The sequence below is a fragment of the Barbatula barbatula genome (assembly GCF_947034865.1).
Source record: "Barbatula barbatula genome assembly, chromosome: 6".
In the NCBI taxonomy this organism is placed as follows: domain Eukaryota; kingdom Metazoa; phylum Chordata; class Actinopteri; order Cypriniformes; family Nemacheilidae; genus Barbatula; species Barbatula barbatula.
In genome coordinates, this window is record NC_136765.1 from 25,259,453 (window position 1) to 25,277,789 (window position 18,337).

The following is an 18,337-nucleotide window of genomic DNA, read 5'->3' on the forward strand; positions in this document are numbered from 1 at the left end:
CAAGTATGATGCATCTTGAGCGAGAAGTGTAGGCAAGTGCATAAGATTCTTGAGGGCTATAGAGGAAGTGGAACATGTTATGTGTGTTTGTGCACACGTGTGTGTGCGTGTGTGTGTGTGTGTGTGTGTTTGTGCATGTGTGCATTCTCTATCCTCAGTTGTGGTTTCTGACGCAATCGTAAATGAAGTACTCTCACAGGAGAAGGGTGTTTTATGCCCCGCACGCTGCACCAATGATGCTGCTGTTGCCATCAGAGCAGAGCGCACATGAAACCAGGTTATTTTGCCTCCTCGTCCCCTGCTGTTACCATAGAGACAGAGTGAGTTCAATGTAGACCTTATGAATGATTCAACATAGTTTCAGCATCATAATATAAAGACACACATACAAATGACAAATTGTACAAGGGTCACCCCTCAGCCGCAATATATTTATAGCAGATTTACAGCGAATAACAGATATCGCTTTCCATATTTCTTTTTTATTGCGAAATAATAATGAATATGAGGGTTTAATATAAGGGTTTATTCCGTACAAAATGATGCATGATTCTATTATCTTACACTTAAGGGGTGGTTCACACAAAAATGAAAATTCTGTCATGAATTTCTCACTTTCTAGTTGTTCCAAACCTGTATAAATGTTTTTGTTAGATATTTGGAAGAATGCGTGTACCCATGCCTGTGTTCTTGGACCTCATTGACAACCATAGTGGGAAATTTGAAGTGGTAGTCAAAAGTTGCACAGAACTGTTTGCTACATTCTTCAAAATATCTTCTTTTGTGTTCAACAGAACAAAATAAATATAAAGTATTTTTCCCATATGACAGTCAACGGGGACACATATACAAATTTCTTCCAAATATCTTTCTCCGTGTTCATCAAAACAAAGACATTTATACAGAAATACAGAGTCAACTCAAGGTGAGTAAATGATGACAGAATCTTTATCTTTGGATGAACTATATCTTTACTAACATACTGTAAATGATGTTATATACAGTATATCGTGCGTGTAGTTTGACAAGCACAAATAAATAGTTCAAAGTAAAATGTTTTTATATAAACAATCAAACTGCATGTAAACACACAGATTGATTGTTTACAATATGTTTGTCATTTAAAGAGTCTGTTTGTGATTTTACTATTTTGAAGAGAACAGACTTTATTACGTGTGTGTGTGTGTGTGTGTTTGAGCTGGCACTGGACAGTGATATATATCTGTGTCCCAGGAATGAACCTGATAATTGCCCAATGTTTTGGCAGGACTCCAGCAAACTCCATGTGAACTTTAGAGGTGAACCTACATCTCTTTTTTGAGGAGAGGGGATTATTAACAAAAGGAATAATATTACATGACTATATTTTGAGGAAAGGGTAACAGATGTTTCATTTACTCTTGGAGGGAAAAAATGTTTATGCATAAAGACATTACACCATTTTAACACAGAGAGAATTGTTGAGAATGTATAAATAAACCAAAAAACAAATGCATCTAAATATATCCTAATATTACCATTTATTCACAGAAGCAGAGGTGTGTGTCCAAACCAACCTAAAATTAAGCAAAGACATTTATTTATTTATTATAAAGGAGTTCAGACTAATACTTGTACATAAGGAAAGAGGTTTTCTTTCAATTTTAAGGTACTTGATTGGAATGATTGTGTTTAGTTTCAAAGCCAAAGCATTGTATATAAATCAAGCAGTACTAGATATACACACAATAACAACAAACAATAAGGTGATATTAAAGTAAAGTCCTAGCCAAAGGATCTTGTTTTTCTAACTTTCTCACACATGCTGCAGAGTCCTAACATACAGTATTCATTTTAAGCACAGGGTGTGGTAGGTATTCACACTGTTATTTACTACAGTTTCATCATAGTAACAGTGCAGGACGGGATTATTTGGCGGGGACCTGCCCCCTGTGAAAGAATGTAGGGTGATTCTGTGACTCAGCTGTCCAAGTGTTTATTGATCGGTCAAGACCCCCTGGGGTGGAGAGAGGTCATAACAATCAGCATCTGCCCCCGAGAGCTCATACCAGAGCCGGACACCCGACACACCACTGAATCAGCTGTGTTTGGACGGATCCGAGACTTCATCCCTGAGCTAAGATTCAAGAAAGACACTTTGTGACATTTTAGCTCATGTTTCATTTGAGTGTCTGCATAAAGTGTCAAAAAGTATTCTGCATCAGACCGTGTTAGAATAAAATCACAAGATGAGCGCACAGCAGTGGAACCACAAACACTACAGCTGTGGGAATTTCCCATCCACGTGTCAGAAAACAACACAAGGGGGACGGACCAAAACAAATGCTGTCACTGGCCAGAGATCACATGACTGAGGTCTTAAAGGAGCAGGTTCAACATACTTCCATGAGCAATGTCAACCACATTTACACCATGCCTGGAATCACTGGATTGACATAGAAGCCTTTACAGTCTCAGTGTATAGTATAATCACGATATTTAAAAGGCCATTGTGGAAATACGCTTTACAGTATTCCTCAAAAAGCAGTACAGCGAGGATGATGTCACAGTTTAACAATGACAACGCCTTTAGACAAAAATATCAACTTGTGTACATTGTGTAATAGGCCTATTCCAAAAAAACAAATGCATACCTATTTTTAATTTACCGCTATGGTTCACATTATCATACATTTATTTTTAATTGCATTCAAATAAAGCATTGAGTTTTAAAGTAGACTAAGACCTTGAACATAATAAATCTTTCTCAAACCCCTACATTATATTATCTTGCATATATGGACACGCATGATATGTTGTAAATGCATTTACACACATTTGGATATTTTATCTATAAACCCCAATAGCTGTGATGTATTTACTTTTACATTTAGTCTTTTATCCAAAGCGACTTACAAAGAGTTCAGGGAGCAATAAGCGATATGTCATAAAAGAGCAACAGTACATCAGGTGCTAATACAAAGTTACTAGTTTCAACTAAAGCTAAACCACTACCTGTTGAGAGAGTACTTTTTTATTTTTTTTACTTTCTTTTTATTTTCTCTTGTATTGTTATTAATAATAAAGTATAAAAACAATACATATGACACCATTTATATCAAAAGTTGTACATTTATCTTATTTTGCAGTGACTCGCAATATGAAATGCGCTTCTGGTGCTTTAAGCGCGTGCGTGTGTTTTACGCACGACGCGTGACGTGCAGTGGGCGGTCGCTGCGGCGCGGGGACGCGAGAGCGCGCGAGGATCCGGCGGCAGAATGAGTTGAGCTGAGGAGAGCAGCGCACGAACTTCGATCGATTATTTTCACGAATGTTTCTCACCTGGACGACACACAGGCACACAGGTATGACACGAATACTCATCTTACTAGTGTCTACTACTGAGGGAGCAGGGAATCCTGCCGTGTCGTGCTAACACGTTCTGCTAGTGGAGAATGTGTGTAGATATTAGGGAAAGTCGTGTTATGTGTGTCGGTTTCGGTCTTTGTGTTGTATTTCTTGAGAAGAGTTCTTGTTGTAATAGCGTGACATTTATATGAACTAGTCGTCATTTATAAAGTGAGTGGATTTGTTGTTGTTGTATAAGCCGGTGACACATTGGCCGCGTTTTAAACCCTAGCGAGTGAGCGAGTGAGCGAGTGGTCTCCTGTGCAGGCAGCACACTTCGCTTTCGCACTGCCCGCTTTACCAGTGTGTGGGATCTCCAGCAAGTGTTGTTTTCTAGTTTGATGTCTTTCTTTAACACTTAACTTATGAAATCAAGTAATGTTGCTTTCTAGATAGTCTGCTCGATAGGAGATGTGACACATCCCCAGCGTTATGCATAAGACACATGTCTCTAATGGCAGTGCTGTAAACCGATGTGAGTTTTATCAACATCACTGTTATTATGTCATTATTAGTGTTTTATCATAGTTGTGTGGTGCAATGAGTGATTTGTTATGATAAGGTGACTACAGTGGGAGTGTACTGTACTACTGTAATGGCATTTAGATAGGGATGTTGTCATTGTTCCCTGGTTGGACGGTCTATATGTCAGATGGAGAATCAGACTTATAAACACTGGTTTTATTGGTTTATTGAACTATTGTGCTGCAGTTGGACTGTTTTATTATCAAGATGCCATTCTGTAAATGAAACCGTATGCTGTAGTAAACACTGACCGGGAGTCTGCTGGAAAGTGTGCCAGTGATTTGTAATGTAGAGAGTCCTGTGTGTGTGTGTGTGTGTGTGTGTGTGTGTGTGTGTGTGTGTGTGTGTGTGTGTTTGTCACTCACGCCACAGATCATGTCACTACTACAACGTCTAGACGACTTTAGGTGATGCTGTACACAACATCATTTCACTATTCAACACAATACAGAGTAAGAAAGAGTGGATTCATACTTATTAACACTATTAAGGCAAAGTTAAAAGAGAAAGCGTCAGTCATCATTTGTTCCCCCTCGTGTGGTTGTAAATCTCTATGTGAGTCTTTCTTCGGTGGAACACAAAAGAAGATATTTTGAGAAATGTCTCTGTGGTTTTGTTTTCGTAAAGTGGAAGTCAATGGGGTTCGTTGTTGTATGGTTGTCATCATTATTCAAAATATCTTCTTTTGTGTTCTGCTGACGAAAGAAACTCACACAGATTTTTCATGATCACAAGGTGAAATCATTTGTATTTTTGGGCGGATAATGTCACCAGGTTTCAAGACTCGGTCCGTGTGTTAACATGCGAGTTGTCAGTGTGTCAGGCTCGTGTTGTCGGTGGCAGGTGATGTGAAACTGTGGTTTAGTGGTAAGATGACAGAATCTCTTGTGGTTTGATTGTTTGTAACAATCTGAACAGTGTTTATTAAAGAGGTTTAATTTTTCTTGTGTCAATTATTATTCACAGATTCCTCTCTTGTGTTTCTTTATGAATGCATTATTGTTTTGAATTGTGTGTACATGCGTGTGTGTCTGCAGGAGCTGCGTGTGGTGTTTTGCAGCGTCATTTTTATGCTCATTGAGCGGATCAGACGGGGTGGTTTGTGTGTCTGAACATAAACAACAGTTCACACGCACGTCTGAGAGTCCAACACTTTCCATTTGCGATATATGACCCGGTCACGGAAAAAACTGGTCTCTGGATATTACTCATGACTGATATGAACGGCTTATTGGAAACTTGAGGTTTTGAAAGTGTCTGTGACAGGTTTGTAAATTTGGTGAAGAAGGAAGTTCCTGTAGATCAGTTATTAGCACAGAGGAGATGCAAAGTCATGTCATGCTTGAACAAAAAATGATCAAAAGCCATTACCATTTTTTGCATCTTATATTATTACAGTTAGTAATGCTTTGTCTAGCTACCTTTTTTTTACTTTTACTTTTATATATTTGATTATATATAGTATCTTTTTTAGTAATATTTTTTATATTATAGATAATGTAATATGTAAATATTAGGGCTGTCAAATGATTAATCGCGATTAATCGCATCCAGAATAAAAGTTAATATTGTATTTATAAACACACATACATGCATATATTTAAGAGAAATATAACATTTTAACATTTATAAACATTTTTATATAATTTAAATGATTTGTCAATATTAATACATACATGTAAATATTTCCAAAATATGTATACATTAATGTGTTTGTCTTTATAAATACAAAATAAATATGCACAGACATATATTATCTATTCACAAACTTTTATTCTGGATGCAATGAATTGCAATTAATCGTTTGAGAGACACATTATATTTGACCAATGACACATGTGCGATTTTAATGTTATTAATGTCGCAGAGCAAAAATACTTACGTGTTGGAAACTGTTTGTTTAATGACCGTTGTGGTAAACATAAGCTTTTAAAATAACACAGTGATGGGTGATTATATATATAAAAATCCCCTTAAATCGAGCATAGGGTCAAACAGTGAATGTATATATTGTCTTTCAGACTTGTCGCTACTCACAAAGCCAAAGCAACGCTAAAGAACATGGAAAGTGTAGGCGAGACCGTCTCTGCCTGCCAAACCTCAGGCGGGTTAAATATAGTAAACCATCCGTTTAACCACAGCCTGAGTGTGTAGTTTCATCACGCCTGTACGTCTGAATCAGTACGGCCAGTGCCCACAAGACACGCTAATCTGTAGCCTCATTATCCTTCCATTAACCAACCGGTTATCAAGCTGAGACGTGTCTGACATTAAGTGAAGGTTTTCTGGTTTAGTGGTAGACCGGTGTGGACTGATTTTGCCACAGCACCCAGATTTTACATTAGACATCAAGTGATGATCCAACATATATGAACTGTATTAAAGGGATAGTTCGGCCAAGAATAAAAACCATCCTGCGCTTTAAAACCTTTCTGTGGAACACAAAAGAAGATATTTTGAGAAATGTCTCTGTGGTTTCGTGTTCGTAGACATACGATAGTTATCAATGGGGTTCTTCAAAATATCTTATTGTGTGTTCTGCAGAAGAAAGAAACTCATACAGGTTTGAAATGACACGAGGATGAATAAAAATTATAAAATAACTTTCATTCTTGGGTAGACTATGCCTTTCATGTACTCCGCAAAGGATTTAACATCTTCTCTCCTCCTGTATTCAGGTGAGAAGCTCGGCTAATGGATGAAGATGAAGATGATGTCTTCGGGAAGGGTCTACAGTGCTGTCCTTCTTCCCACCGACAGATAAAGCAGACAGAGAGGGGTCCTCAGCGAGTGGGGCGTCCCCCCGCACCGCCCAACGGCATGCTGCCCTGTCGGATGCACGAGGAGCGCAGACGCCCTCTTAACGGTACGCCACAGACAGAAAGACTCACACACGCGTCTTGTCTCTTTCGTTGTATATTTTACTGTAATTACCTGCATGTGTCATAAGTCGCTTTGCTATTCAAAAGTTGTTTTCTAGCCTTACACACCTCGGAAGAAGTCACACTTTGAAACCTAATATGGGTTCTGTTCAGAATCAGATCTGGTCCAGGAATATTACTAATATGCTTGTATCTTAGCTTTCGGTGAGTAAAACGCGATGAGAAGACTGTGAAACATTTCACAGATGACGATTAGATAATCTTTTGTTTGTGTTGTCTCACTGGTTGCTCAACAGCCACTCAGCATGAGTCCATCATCATGATCTGATCATTTGACATTTCTGCTCCTGACTTTATCCTAGAGAAAACAAAACGCATTTTTTCACCTGTTACCATGTTCACACAGAAAGGAGCTCTTTGTTCTCATCTGTAGTCCCTCTTTATTAAAAAGAGCAACTTCCTTTTAAAGTTCTGTGAAAATCACCTACACGGTTTACTGACTCATCATCTCTCACCCCAGTGAGACCGCAGAGAGTAGCTCTCTCGCACTTTTTCTTTTAAATCTTTTATGACTGTTTCCCATAACCTGATGTAGAATGTGATGTCTGGGAAGGACATGAGTTTGATCTGGTTAGCAGAACTGAACGGCTAGCTGGTTGATAACGTTTTTAATAACTATCATTGGATCAAGACGCGGATATGTATCACACAGCTTTTTGGAACATGATGGTGATTGGTCGATAAAAGGCTTGAGATGTTTCCTCGCTTAAGGAAGAGTTTACTGAAACTTCTTTCATCGTCTATTCATTATTCTGGAGAACACGAAAAAAAATATATTTTGAAGAACGTTGATAACCGAGCCACATTAAACTTCACTGACATCCATTGTATGAACACAAAACCCCTGAGACATTTCTCAAGATATCTTCTTTTGTGTTTCACTGAGATTTACACATGAGAGAGAATTCATTTTGAGAGATTATTTATTTTAACAGTAGACGGATCATCAGTGTTGATTAAAGTGTAGAAAGTAACCCAAAGTTGTGTTGATGAAGTTATTCAGACAACTAGTGTGTGTTAGTATTTGAGTTTGTGTGTGTATGTTTGAACAGGTAATGCTGGCCTGCTGTTGCTCGGTCCGCCCGCCCGCTCGCCGCCTTTAGACATCGCGTTACGGGAAAACCTGCAGCCGATGGATCCGCCTGCTCTGCGGCACCCGCAGAATGTCGAGACCGTCATCGGTCAGAAACTCCAGCGGATCGGAGATCAGTTCTATCAGGAACATATGATGGTAGGTCAAATAAAGTCCTCCTGTTCACATCTGGAGATCCTGTAAATCCGAGCTTCTCAAGGGACACAGTAGAGCTGCACAATTAATCTCTAAAAGATCGCGATTTAAACACCATCACTATTTCATTCATGAAAATCAACGATTCTCCTGCATCTATTTCACCTTCGACTTAGTCATAACGCTTCAATCTGTGTTGGCGCTGCCTCCGAAGCAGAGAAAGCATCATCATCATTAGGCATGGAACGGCGTCACAAACAGTCTTTTCAGACACACTATCATTATTTCTGTGTCAAATGATCACAGAGGTACTGGGATTAAAGCAGAGTTTTCATCAAGTTACCCAGCATTTCCTGTATCCAGGTTATTTTATAACTGTTTATAAGGTGAAAATACTGTGTTGTTATGTTCATCAGTTGTGTGTTTCTTTAAAGACCACTTCAAGATGTCTGTAGATGTCAGGCAAATTGATAAATCTTTCTAAAGACCTTTAATTGCAAGTGTCCCCTTATACATTTGTTTTACTGGTGTATATATATATATATTTATATATATATATGAAGAGTTTGGTTCCAAAATGAGATAACTCAGTTCAATAATTTTTTTCAATTATGATGTTTTTATTGTGTTAGTTAGCTGTATTTGTTAAGTTATTATGGTTTAACTCAAACCAACTGCAGTTTGATTGATGCTAATTGCATATGCACATACAAAACTGGTTCCAAAATGGGATAACTCAGTTTTTAACTCAATCTCTTCATCTAGATGTATTTCTAGTTTCTTCAATGCATTTATACTTTTTAGGAAGTTTAACTTCTGGATTTAGAGAAAAACTTAACTACTATAGTTTAACTATGGTATTTGTTGTAAAAACGTTTCACTATAGTAACTATAGTTAAATTATGAAGCAAAGTCCTAAATGTACATTTATGCATTTGGCAGACGCTTTTATCCAAAGTGACTTGCATTGCATTATACTATACATTGTATCCAAGTATGTGCAATCCTCTATTGAACCCATGACCTTGGCGTTGTTAGCGCCATGCTCTAACCGCTGAGCTACAGGAAAGCAGGAAATATTACCTAACCCAAATTAACTTTTTTTTAAACTATTCTTTGTAAGACCCTCTAGTAAATGATGCATTACTTTAAGTCGTCATTCAGAATCGTAAGAGAATCGCGATCTTAATTTGAAACGAAAGAACCGTGATTCTCAATTTATCCAGAATGGTGCAGCTCTGGGTCACAGGTCTTTTGTTGATGTCAGAGTACAGTATTCTGCATCACATTGTGATGCCCACATTCTCAAAGCCATGATAGAAACTAAACAAGGTCAAAGTAGACTACAGTAAACAGCGTTGAGTCGTGTGTTGGGTGGTGGGTTGATGTGTAAAGTCTGGCTCATGGTTTTCATACACAGTTTGTGTTTGCACACATTGTTGTGTTGTATGGCGGTGTGTCTAGTATCAGCTCACGTCTACACAAACGCATTTTCTGTGTCCTGTGTTTGTTTTGGCCGGACTGTTTCCTGAATGTAGTGTAGTTGTGTGACCTCTTGTTCTGCCCACTCGACACGAGTCAACTCGGACAATCTCTCTCTCTCTCTCTCTCTCTCTCTGTCTTCCTGTTTACTGTACTCCTTTCCTCCTTTGTGTATCTCAGTACCGCAGTGTCTAATGTGTGTGTTATTTACTACACATACTGTATATCATTTTTAATTTTTGTGCTTTTACCGCTCCAATAAGTTATATCTCAGGGCTTAGCATTTGTAATTCAATCCCTGATGTCAATTGTGAGGCTTTTGAACAGAAGTGCCCTCTTGTGCGGGAGTCCCGGGCATCAGCGGTGGTCAGGGAGACTCATACCCTGCGTCAGAAGCAGCCACAGGAGACAGACCAGAGGCTTGTGAAACGGCGGGGGTGAACATTTCCCTCACAGCGGACAGTTTTTTTGTGTGGGGAAGGCTCTACAGCACTGGTGCATTGTGGGAAATGAAGTTCTGATGCTGTTTAGTGTCAGTTTTAGGTGTGTCAGATGAGATCGATTCAAATCAGATGTTTTTAAAGAGGCCACGTATGTAAATTACGCGGGTGAAAAATTTGACACTGTGATGTAAGGTACGACAATGAAATTCAGAGCCACCGTAAGTACTTTAATTCACACATAAATCTTTTTTAATTGGTTAATACCTGACACATTATTACATGGCTCTCTGGAATACTCGATTCTGATTGGTCAGTTGTAAAATGTAGAAGTTTATTATTTCCCAATAAAGTGATAAAACTGATAAAGTCTGAGTAGTGCAGGGGAATACTTAACATACACTTAACATTTAATAAACATATTAAAGTAAATTTATATGAACGTTAAAAAAGACATATTGGTTATAGTTATATTTATGTATGATCAAACCAAAGGTTAAAGCAGATATGGCTCATTTTTACGATCTGTCTTTCCAAATTAAGAGGGATTTGTTGAGCTGAGTTTCAGTCTGTTCTGTCGTATCTGTGTGTTTTTTTCGGATGGATTGTGTAATATTGTCTTGAGTATCAGGATAGATAAAACACCACAGGCTATTGACATTTCTCTCTCTTTCTGCTCTGTTTTTCTCTTTTAGTCTTTTGTTTGCATGTTTTTCTTTACTCTGGTACCTTGATATTTCTTTGATTTAGTTCAGCACCGGCTGATAAGGTAACGTGTGTTACCGGAAAACGCTGTCTAGGTAGGCACCTTGCTAGGTTTTGGTTACATCACACAGTGTGGGGAAGGTGTGCATTTTATCAGATGAAGTAGGAGTTGTTTTCATCAGCAGTCGGTTCAGACTCCCTGCGGCGTGTGTGAATGCAACGGCACCTGTGCTGCTGATAGAGACTAAACGGCTCACTCCAGACGCCTCTGTGAGCGCCCTGAGGGTGTTACTGACACACACACAGACATGCAAAGTGACTTCAAGAACGTTTGATTTCCTCTGGATGTTTCTGGATTTTTCACGGGAAATAAAAATAATAACAAGTGTAATTGTTAAAACACAAAAAGAGTCTGGAGGTGTAACTGAAAGTTGAAATAGTAGTCAAATAATCTAGATTTGAGTAAATGTGATGAGAAATGTTTGAGTTCATATTGAGATCTTCACTAATATTGACTTTTGATTGCGGACTCGACAAATCTTAGCTCAGGTTGTCACATTGTTGACATCTCTTTTGAAACTCGGAGTCTGCGTCCGAAATCGCATACTGTGACGGTACGTACTGAATTTGAATATACACCTATGGGCCGTTAAAACAGTAAGTTCTATACAGTATGAGTGTGAATTGTATGAATACATTTCGGACATACTGAGTCCGCCATGTTTTATGGTCATGTGACCCTTATGTACAGCGTTGATAAAAAACATAATTTCATTTATTGGCACTTACGTTAAAAAAGGACCTCCTCCTTTACGTTTTCCGCTATATTTATTTGATTTACTTTTTAAATCGTCGCTCAGCACCCGTGGCATCATGGGATAGAAAAGAGTCCATCCGATCCAAACTCACGAATCTCGGCGGAAGTAGTAGACCATCCGGGTAATTATCGCCTATTGTTTTTGTCAGACTCGTACGCATTTTCGCCTACTATATAGTATGGAAGTAGGCGATTTTGGACGCTGCCATAGACATCTGTAACATTTTCTGATGAGAAATATCGGAGACGCATGTCTTATGTTTTGATGGTATTAACAATCATGGGAGATAAATAAATGTTTTATTTTCATGTTGTTGTGTTTTAGATGCGACACTGTTTGTCAAATCTTTTTTTATTTTTTTTATTGAATGAAGATGAAACGCATCCGTGTCAGCACGAGTAGCTGTGTTTATATGTGTGTGCAGTATGTTTACCAGAAAGGCAGCATTTTGGTCGCTTCAGAGAAACGGGGATGTGATTTAATGGACTGATTTCCTGTGAAACCTCTAGTCCGTAGTTCACACAAACCCTCACAGAAGCAGCGCAGCCGCTGAAACAATGCCTGCCCAAATCCTCAAGAGATCTGATCTTTTCCTGTCCCTTTTACAGAATCACCGCAGGAAAAAAAACAAATCTTCAGTCTGTCCTGATGAATGTTAACCACATGCATTCTTAGCCTACAGATATTTATGGAGATCCTTGTTTTTATTATTCAAGCGTCAAGTAAAATCTCTGTTTTGTGTAGAAATCTTTCATCGCAGATTTTGGGGACAGCTTGGGTTTTTTGAGAATCTACGGTTATCCCTCTGAGAAACATCACCTGTTTTATTACTCTTCGATGAAGCTGAAGTCACCCTCGGTCCGAGAGCGGTTGAGAGATAAGCGCAGACTCTCGGGAAGGTCAGCGGCTGATTGGCCGGCTGCACGCAGCTCTGATAAGAACGCCAGGGTGACGACACCGTGTGTGTGTGCATCTGGTTAAACTCCGTTCTTTATCTCGTTCTAAATTTAGCTGCTGACTCATTCCTGACAGTTAGCGGCACACACGCGAGCAGCTCAGACCGAGTTTGTGTTGTTTGTCGGGGTGAGAACGCTTCAGTATTAAAATGAAATGTGTGATAAGCCCTATTGACTCTATTGTTTTAAGTGCCTTGCGGTTCTTGAGCTTTGTGAATGAGAGAAAACTGGCACATGTGAAGCCCACGGCGGTTTCTGCTACTATTGTGAATCGGTCCAGGAGAACGGTGTTGAAACTCGAAGGCTTACGCAACACACTGCAACTCTCGTACAAATCTACTCGTGATCTCGAAAGCCTTTTGATATGAAGACTTTGACTTAAGGGCTGCGTGATATTGAAAAAAAACTAAAACTGCGAGGTCTTGCTTTGTATTGCGACCTGCAATATGCTGCAATGTCAATTTGAATTACATTAAGAACTCAAATGTATACTTTATAACCTACGTGTACATTTACACTCTCTCTCTGCTGTCTGCCCCACCTAAAACTTGACTAAACATATATTTTTAAGCATTCATTGTTTAGTTATTCCAAACCACTGTGATATGCACATTTACTAAGGTCAATTTATCTTGCAGCCCTGTTACACTTACAGGAATTTGTTGTGCCTTTGTGTACATTTCCACATAAAGCTTTTAAAATTTTTAGAGGTTGAGTTTGAGCAGATGGGAAGGATAACTAGCTAGTAAATGTCCGGCATACCGTTTAAAATGTCTTTATGGGCTGTCATCGAGATTAAAGGTGAACACTTGAATGAAGCTCAAATATTTGAGAGGTTTAAAGGAGTAGTTCACTATAAAATTAAAATGTCATGATAATTCACTCACCCACATCACACATGTTTATTTTGTTGTGTCGAAAACAAATTCAGGCTTTTGAGAGAAGATTTCCAGGCTTCTTCTCCATATAATGGACTTTAACGGGGGGCTGTTGGTTAAACACTTCAGTTTTAAAGCAGCTTCTAAAGGCTCTACATCATTCACATTTCAGGCCCTATTGAATCGAATGGTTTAAAGCTTACGGCATTCCCTTTAAGAGCCAGTTGCGCTCGCGCCATGGCTGATTGTCTATTAACATGGTGGAATTCGGAAATGCAGACACATCTCCAGAAAGGAAACACGTCTGCTCGTGCGAGAGTTTAAATCCCGCTTGCAGATCATCTACAGGACATGCTGGAGTTTTATCTTTATGCCCACAATAATAACATTATTACATACATAATTGACTATAGACTTTAGAGCAGGTTTGAGTTGGTCTATGGCGCAGTGTGTTTTCAGTTCCTCAAAATAGCAACGCGCCAACAATGCGCCTGAGCACACGGGCGCACAAATGAGAGCAAATGCATTTGCTTTTTAAAGGCAGTGTAGGCAATCCTGTCCAGAAAAGTTCAATCCCACTGCGCACCCTGTTCACGCAGACATCATACGTCATCAGCGCGCTCATGTGCGATGTGCAGGCAGCGGGACAATGGCGGACAGAGAGCAGGTACCTGGAGATGTTCGTTATTGTAGTAATGTAATTCACTTTGTAATATAATGTTTTGTCACCGGTGAATGTGACATGACTTCACTGGAATCGATCCAACAGCTTCTGGTCTGTGAGCGCGCTCGTGTTTTTTGGAGGAGGCGTGGCTTTGGATGATGATTCGCGAGAGGGAGGAATCGCTTGCAGGCAAACGTTAGCATTCTAGAGAGCTTATGATAGGACAGGAACTATGATAAGAATTGCGTAATGATGTCATCAACAGAATTGTGGAGGTTTTTTTGTTGGGGAGACTGTTTTGAATGCTTTTATAACCTTATGACTAACATGTCTGTACTAAAAGCCACACAATTTCAATTTAATGCCTTTAAGTTAGTTTGAAATATTCCTTGTTGAGCATGAATTGCATTTACATTTATGCATTTAGCAGATGCTTTTATCCTTAGCGACTTACGAAGAAGTTAGGAAACAATATAGCGGTTCATCATTAGGAACCATGTTCCTAGTTTTCACACAAAGCCAGAACAATACCTGTTGAGAGAGAGAGAGGTGGGGGTTCGTTCTTTTCTTGATCTTTGAGTGATGCAAATCCAGTTTTTGGACTCAGTATTCACCGATGTGTTATCAGAGCTGGATTTTGTCTCTCCGGAGAGCTGAGACAGCTCAAATAAAGACTTGTGTGTTTACATCTCCACCCTGAGTCACTGTAATCCCGTTTGATGAAATTATCTTATCTTCCCTCTTTCAATGACAGTGACTGTTATCCACTTAATCTGCTTGAATCCTGTTCCGCTCCGTGCCAGCATGAGCGTGAGAGCGGCCCGTTACACTTCAGTACAGTTTCATTTACATGACGTTACATTTATCGGACACATTTGGCTTTAATCTAAAGTGATATTATACATTGGTACATTTTGAGCTGTAGACCCTGATCTGTGATATGTGATGTGACATGAATGTCATTTGTGTTATTATCTTTCAGCGTCACAGAAGGGTCCAGCAACCGTTGTGGTGGCGTGCGGCGCTGGCGATTCAAGCGCTGTTGTTCACGAGAGAGGGGGTCGGCAGGAGGGACGGCCGCCGGTGAAAACGCCACCCATGTCCCGGTCTCACCACGGGCAGCACTGGTTCATATTTAACACGGGTATTGAGGGAAAAGACGAAAAAATTAATAAAGACAATGTCTCCGCAGGACGGGGACAGTTTTTTTAAACCACGTTATTTTCCCTACGAAGATGCCATGTTGTTCTTGAGATTGGAACAGGAACATATTTTCATAAGAAACGTGTTGAGGTATTTTGTACAGCACGCTGTTCTTGTTCGTTTTCGATTGCACTTCCAAACACGTATGTTTCGAGTGACCTCTGCCAGTCTTGGGAGGAGCCTTAATGCCCCGCCCCTCTTCTGAAGCAAGAGGTGGGCGGGGCTTTCCATTTAGAAATCTCCCATGGCGTCAATCAACTTAAGACAAATCTCCAAAGAGGCCATTTCTCTGAATGAAGCTTTTTGCACCTCTTTTCATCTTGTTTTTACTTCTATTTTTTGTTGCTTGTTTTGAATGTCAGTGTCTGGGTGATGTTTGTGTTTGTCGAGCATCAAGGAGTTTGCGTTCATTTCATTTCATTACTTTTATTTTACAGTCAAACTTCTGATGTTACTGGACTGTTTTCAATGAGACTGAGACTGCTCTCTTGTTTGCTCTGATATTATCTGGATAATGACATCGCTGTCCGACTGCTGAACTGATCCGGTGTCGTCTCAAAGGAAACCAACATATTGAGCTTGTCAAAACTATTTCAATTAGTTCAATGAGTAGTTAAATTAGCATTTATTCACAATCGTGGGATTTGTGCAGAACACAAAAGAAGATATTTTGAAGAACGTTGATTATGGAACCCATTGACTTCCATTACATGAACACAAAACCATTGAGACGTTTCTCAAAATATCTTCTTTTGTGTGCCACTGAAGAAAGAGTCACATACAGATTTACAACCACATGATTGAGAATAAATGATGACTGAATTTTTATTTTGGGGTGAACCGTCCCTTTAAAATACAGAACATTTAGCAAAATACAAGAAATGAGGGCAACGCTTTGGAACATATTTTATTTTTATTTCAGGTCTCACTCAGGTACTTCAATCCATAAATTCATAAAATATACGCATGTTCACATGTTTTAGTGCTACCTACATGAATACCAGGTCGTGTTTACAGTAACATACCGCATATATTCGGTGCACTTCAGCATTAGAAATCCTCTGATATTACAGTCATGGACACTTTAATCATTTCTGTGTTTTTCCATCATGTTAAACTAATAATCACGCCGTCTGCGAGCAATACTGTGTCATTCTGTGTTATTTCACTCTCAGGACACTTGGAAGGGATTTTAAATGTGCGTTTGTACTTTTATACTGTCAGGTGATCTCGTGTACATATTATTGTAATTCTTTTTTTAAATATGACCACTATTTTTTCTGCAGTTTTAATAAGAAGACACTGACTGACGCTGTTCCCGATGCTGTTTCTCTGTGGAAGTCTTTCCTGTTGTTTTTGTTTATTTTGAAGGAGTGATGCATATTTTGATATTCATCTTTGGCGAATCATGTAAGGATTTAATTAAGGTGTTTTTAGAAATGAGAGATGTTTTTAGTCTTTGGCAGAATGCAGACTGGTCTTATTCTTTTGAAGACATTAATGCTGATATCAAACCTGTGTCAAATCAAGTCATTAAAAATATACTTTTAGCGAAGAAAACAAAGCCAGTTTCTATTATCATCGAGACAGTTTGCATTTTGAGAATTTCCGTATGGTTTTTATAAACATGAAAGTTTCACAATGCAAAACATACCAAGCATCATTGTCCGTTTGTGAAGCATCATTTTTAGTTTTCGACTGTTCATGATTTTTGGGGAAATCCGACTCGGGCGTTTCTTCATGAGATTCATAGAGTTGAGTTTTTTTCACACATCTGTAGTTCATTGGTACAGCGGTGCGGTACATCAGCGTCTGTCTGTCAGGATTGTGGAGGCAGAGGTCATTTCTGTAAACGTGTCGAATTTTGAGATGAGATGAAGGTTTGATTCCTGCAGTTTGACAACACTGAGCCAGAGCCTGTATGACTCTCTGCCTCCTGATCTTTACACAATCCTTCCACATATTTTCAGTTTTCTTATTTATTTGATTTCTTTTTTTGTATATCGGTCTGTTGCTACTGTACACATTTGTGCAATTCTGTTCTTTATGGATGTCTTGATACTGGTGTTTCTCTCATGTCGATGGTGTTACTGGAAGTTCAGACGTATGAGTGTCGTATCTCAACATCTGTTCAGCTTTTCTTCGGTTCGCCTCGGTTTCTCCCGGATCAAAGTGCCAACAGATGAATTCAGCATAAAAACTATTTCATGACATTCTCGTCACCCCTCCACATTTCTTTACTGTAATTCTTTGAATGTTTACTTGGGTGTGTGTATTCCTTCATCGCCTATGTGATTTCTTTTTATTTCAATCTGGTCCTAAAAACATCATTCATTGTGTTAAATATAACTGTTTTAGTTCATTTGGGGATCTGGATATGTTCATAATATCAAAGATTAATGGTGACTTGTTCTTCTGTCTGAGTTTTTTGTGTTTATCAAATTGTTAATTATATAAAGACCCGCGTTAAGAAGAGCCGAATCTGGAGATTATTAGACCCGTTCGGTCGCTCATGTCTACTGTGTTATTGTGGGTGACGTACAGTATGAAGTGCTTTATCTCTGTTATTATTTCTTTTTCTTTCCTTTTAGTTTTTTACATGCACTGGAAAGTTTGTGTTTGATTTAATCTGAAGGCTTCTTTTACCCCGTCTCGCTTTTTGAAGTTCTTCAGATATCAGGAATGCATTTTTGTCTGTTTTATTTTCTTTTTTGGCATCCGACAATGTATTTGATTCACACTGCCGTGCCCAGTATTACTCATATGTGTGACCTGACCAGACGTCTATGTGTGCTGGAACCCGCTGTGTCTTTAAATGTGTTTTTGGTGAAATGGTTGGGGCTCATAGTTTTGTGTCTTTTTGAAGGCACATGTTTGAACACATTACATTATCAAATGTTATCTTGTATAAAATCAAGGGCTTTTAATCATCAAATGTGATGCACTCTTGTGTCAAAATGAAGGTGCATAAACCTCTTTGTCGTGGCCTGTATGACATTAACACAAAACAACAGCATCATCCTCTGTACATCCCTTCAGAAATGCAGTTTTTGCGAGTAACGCATCCGTCAGTCCTCACACGTTGACTGTAGAGCGAGAGATGAGACCC

General features: G+C 39.0%; 1 protein-coding gene across 1 annotated transcript; it reads left to right on the forward strand.

Annotated features, from left to right (window-relative positions):
- Positions 1–3,224: 3,224 nt before the first annotated feature.
- On the forward strand, positions 3,225–18,337 carry bmf1 (BCL2 modifying factor 1). The gene is made up of 4 exons (XM_079459248.1): positions 3,225–3,344; positions 6,591–6,778; positions 7,907–8,085; positions 15,008–18,337. The coding sequence occupies exons 2-4, from the start codon at positions 6,607–6,609 to the stop codon at positions 15,110–15,112; spliced, it is 456 nt and encodes a 151-aa protein (XP_079315374.1). The 5' UTR covers positions 3,225–3,344; positions 6,591–6,606; the 3' UTR covers positions 15,113–18,337.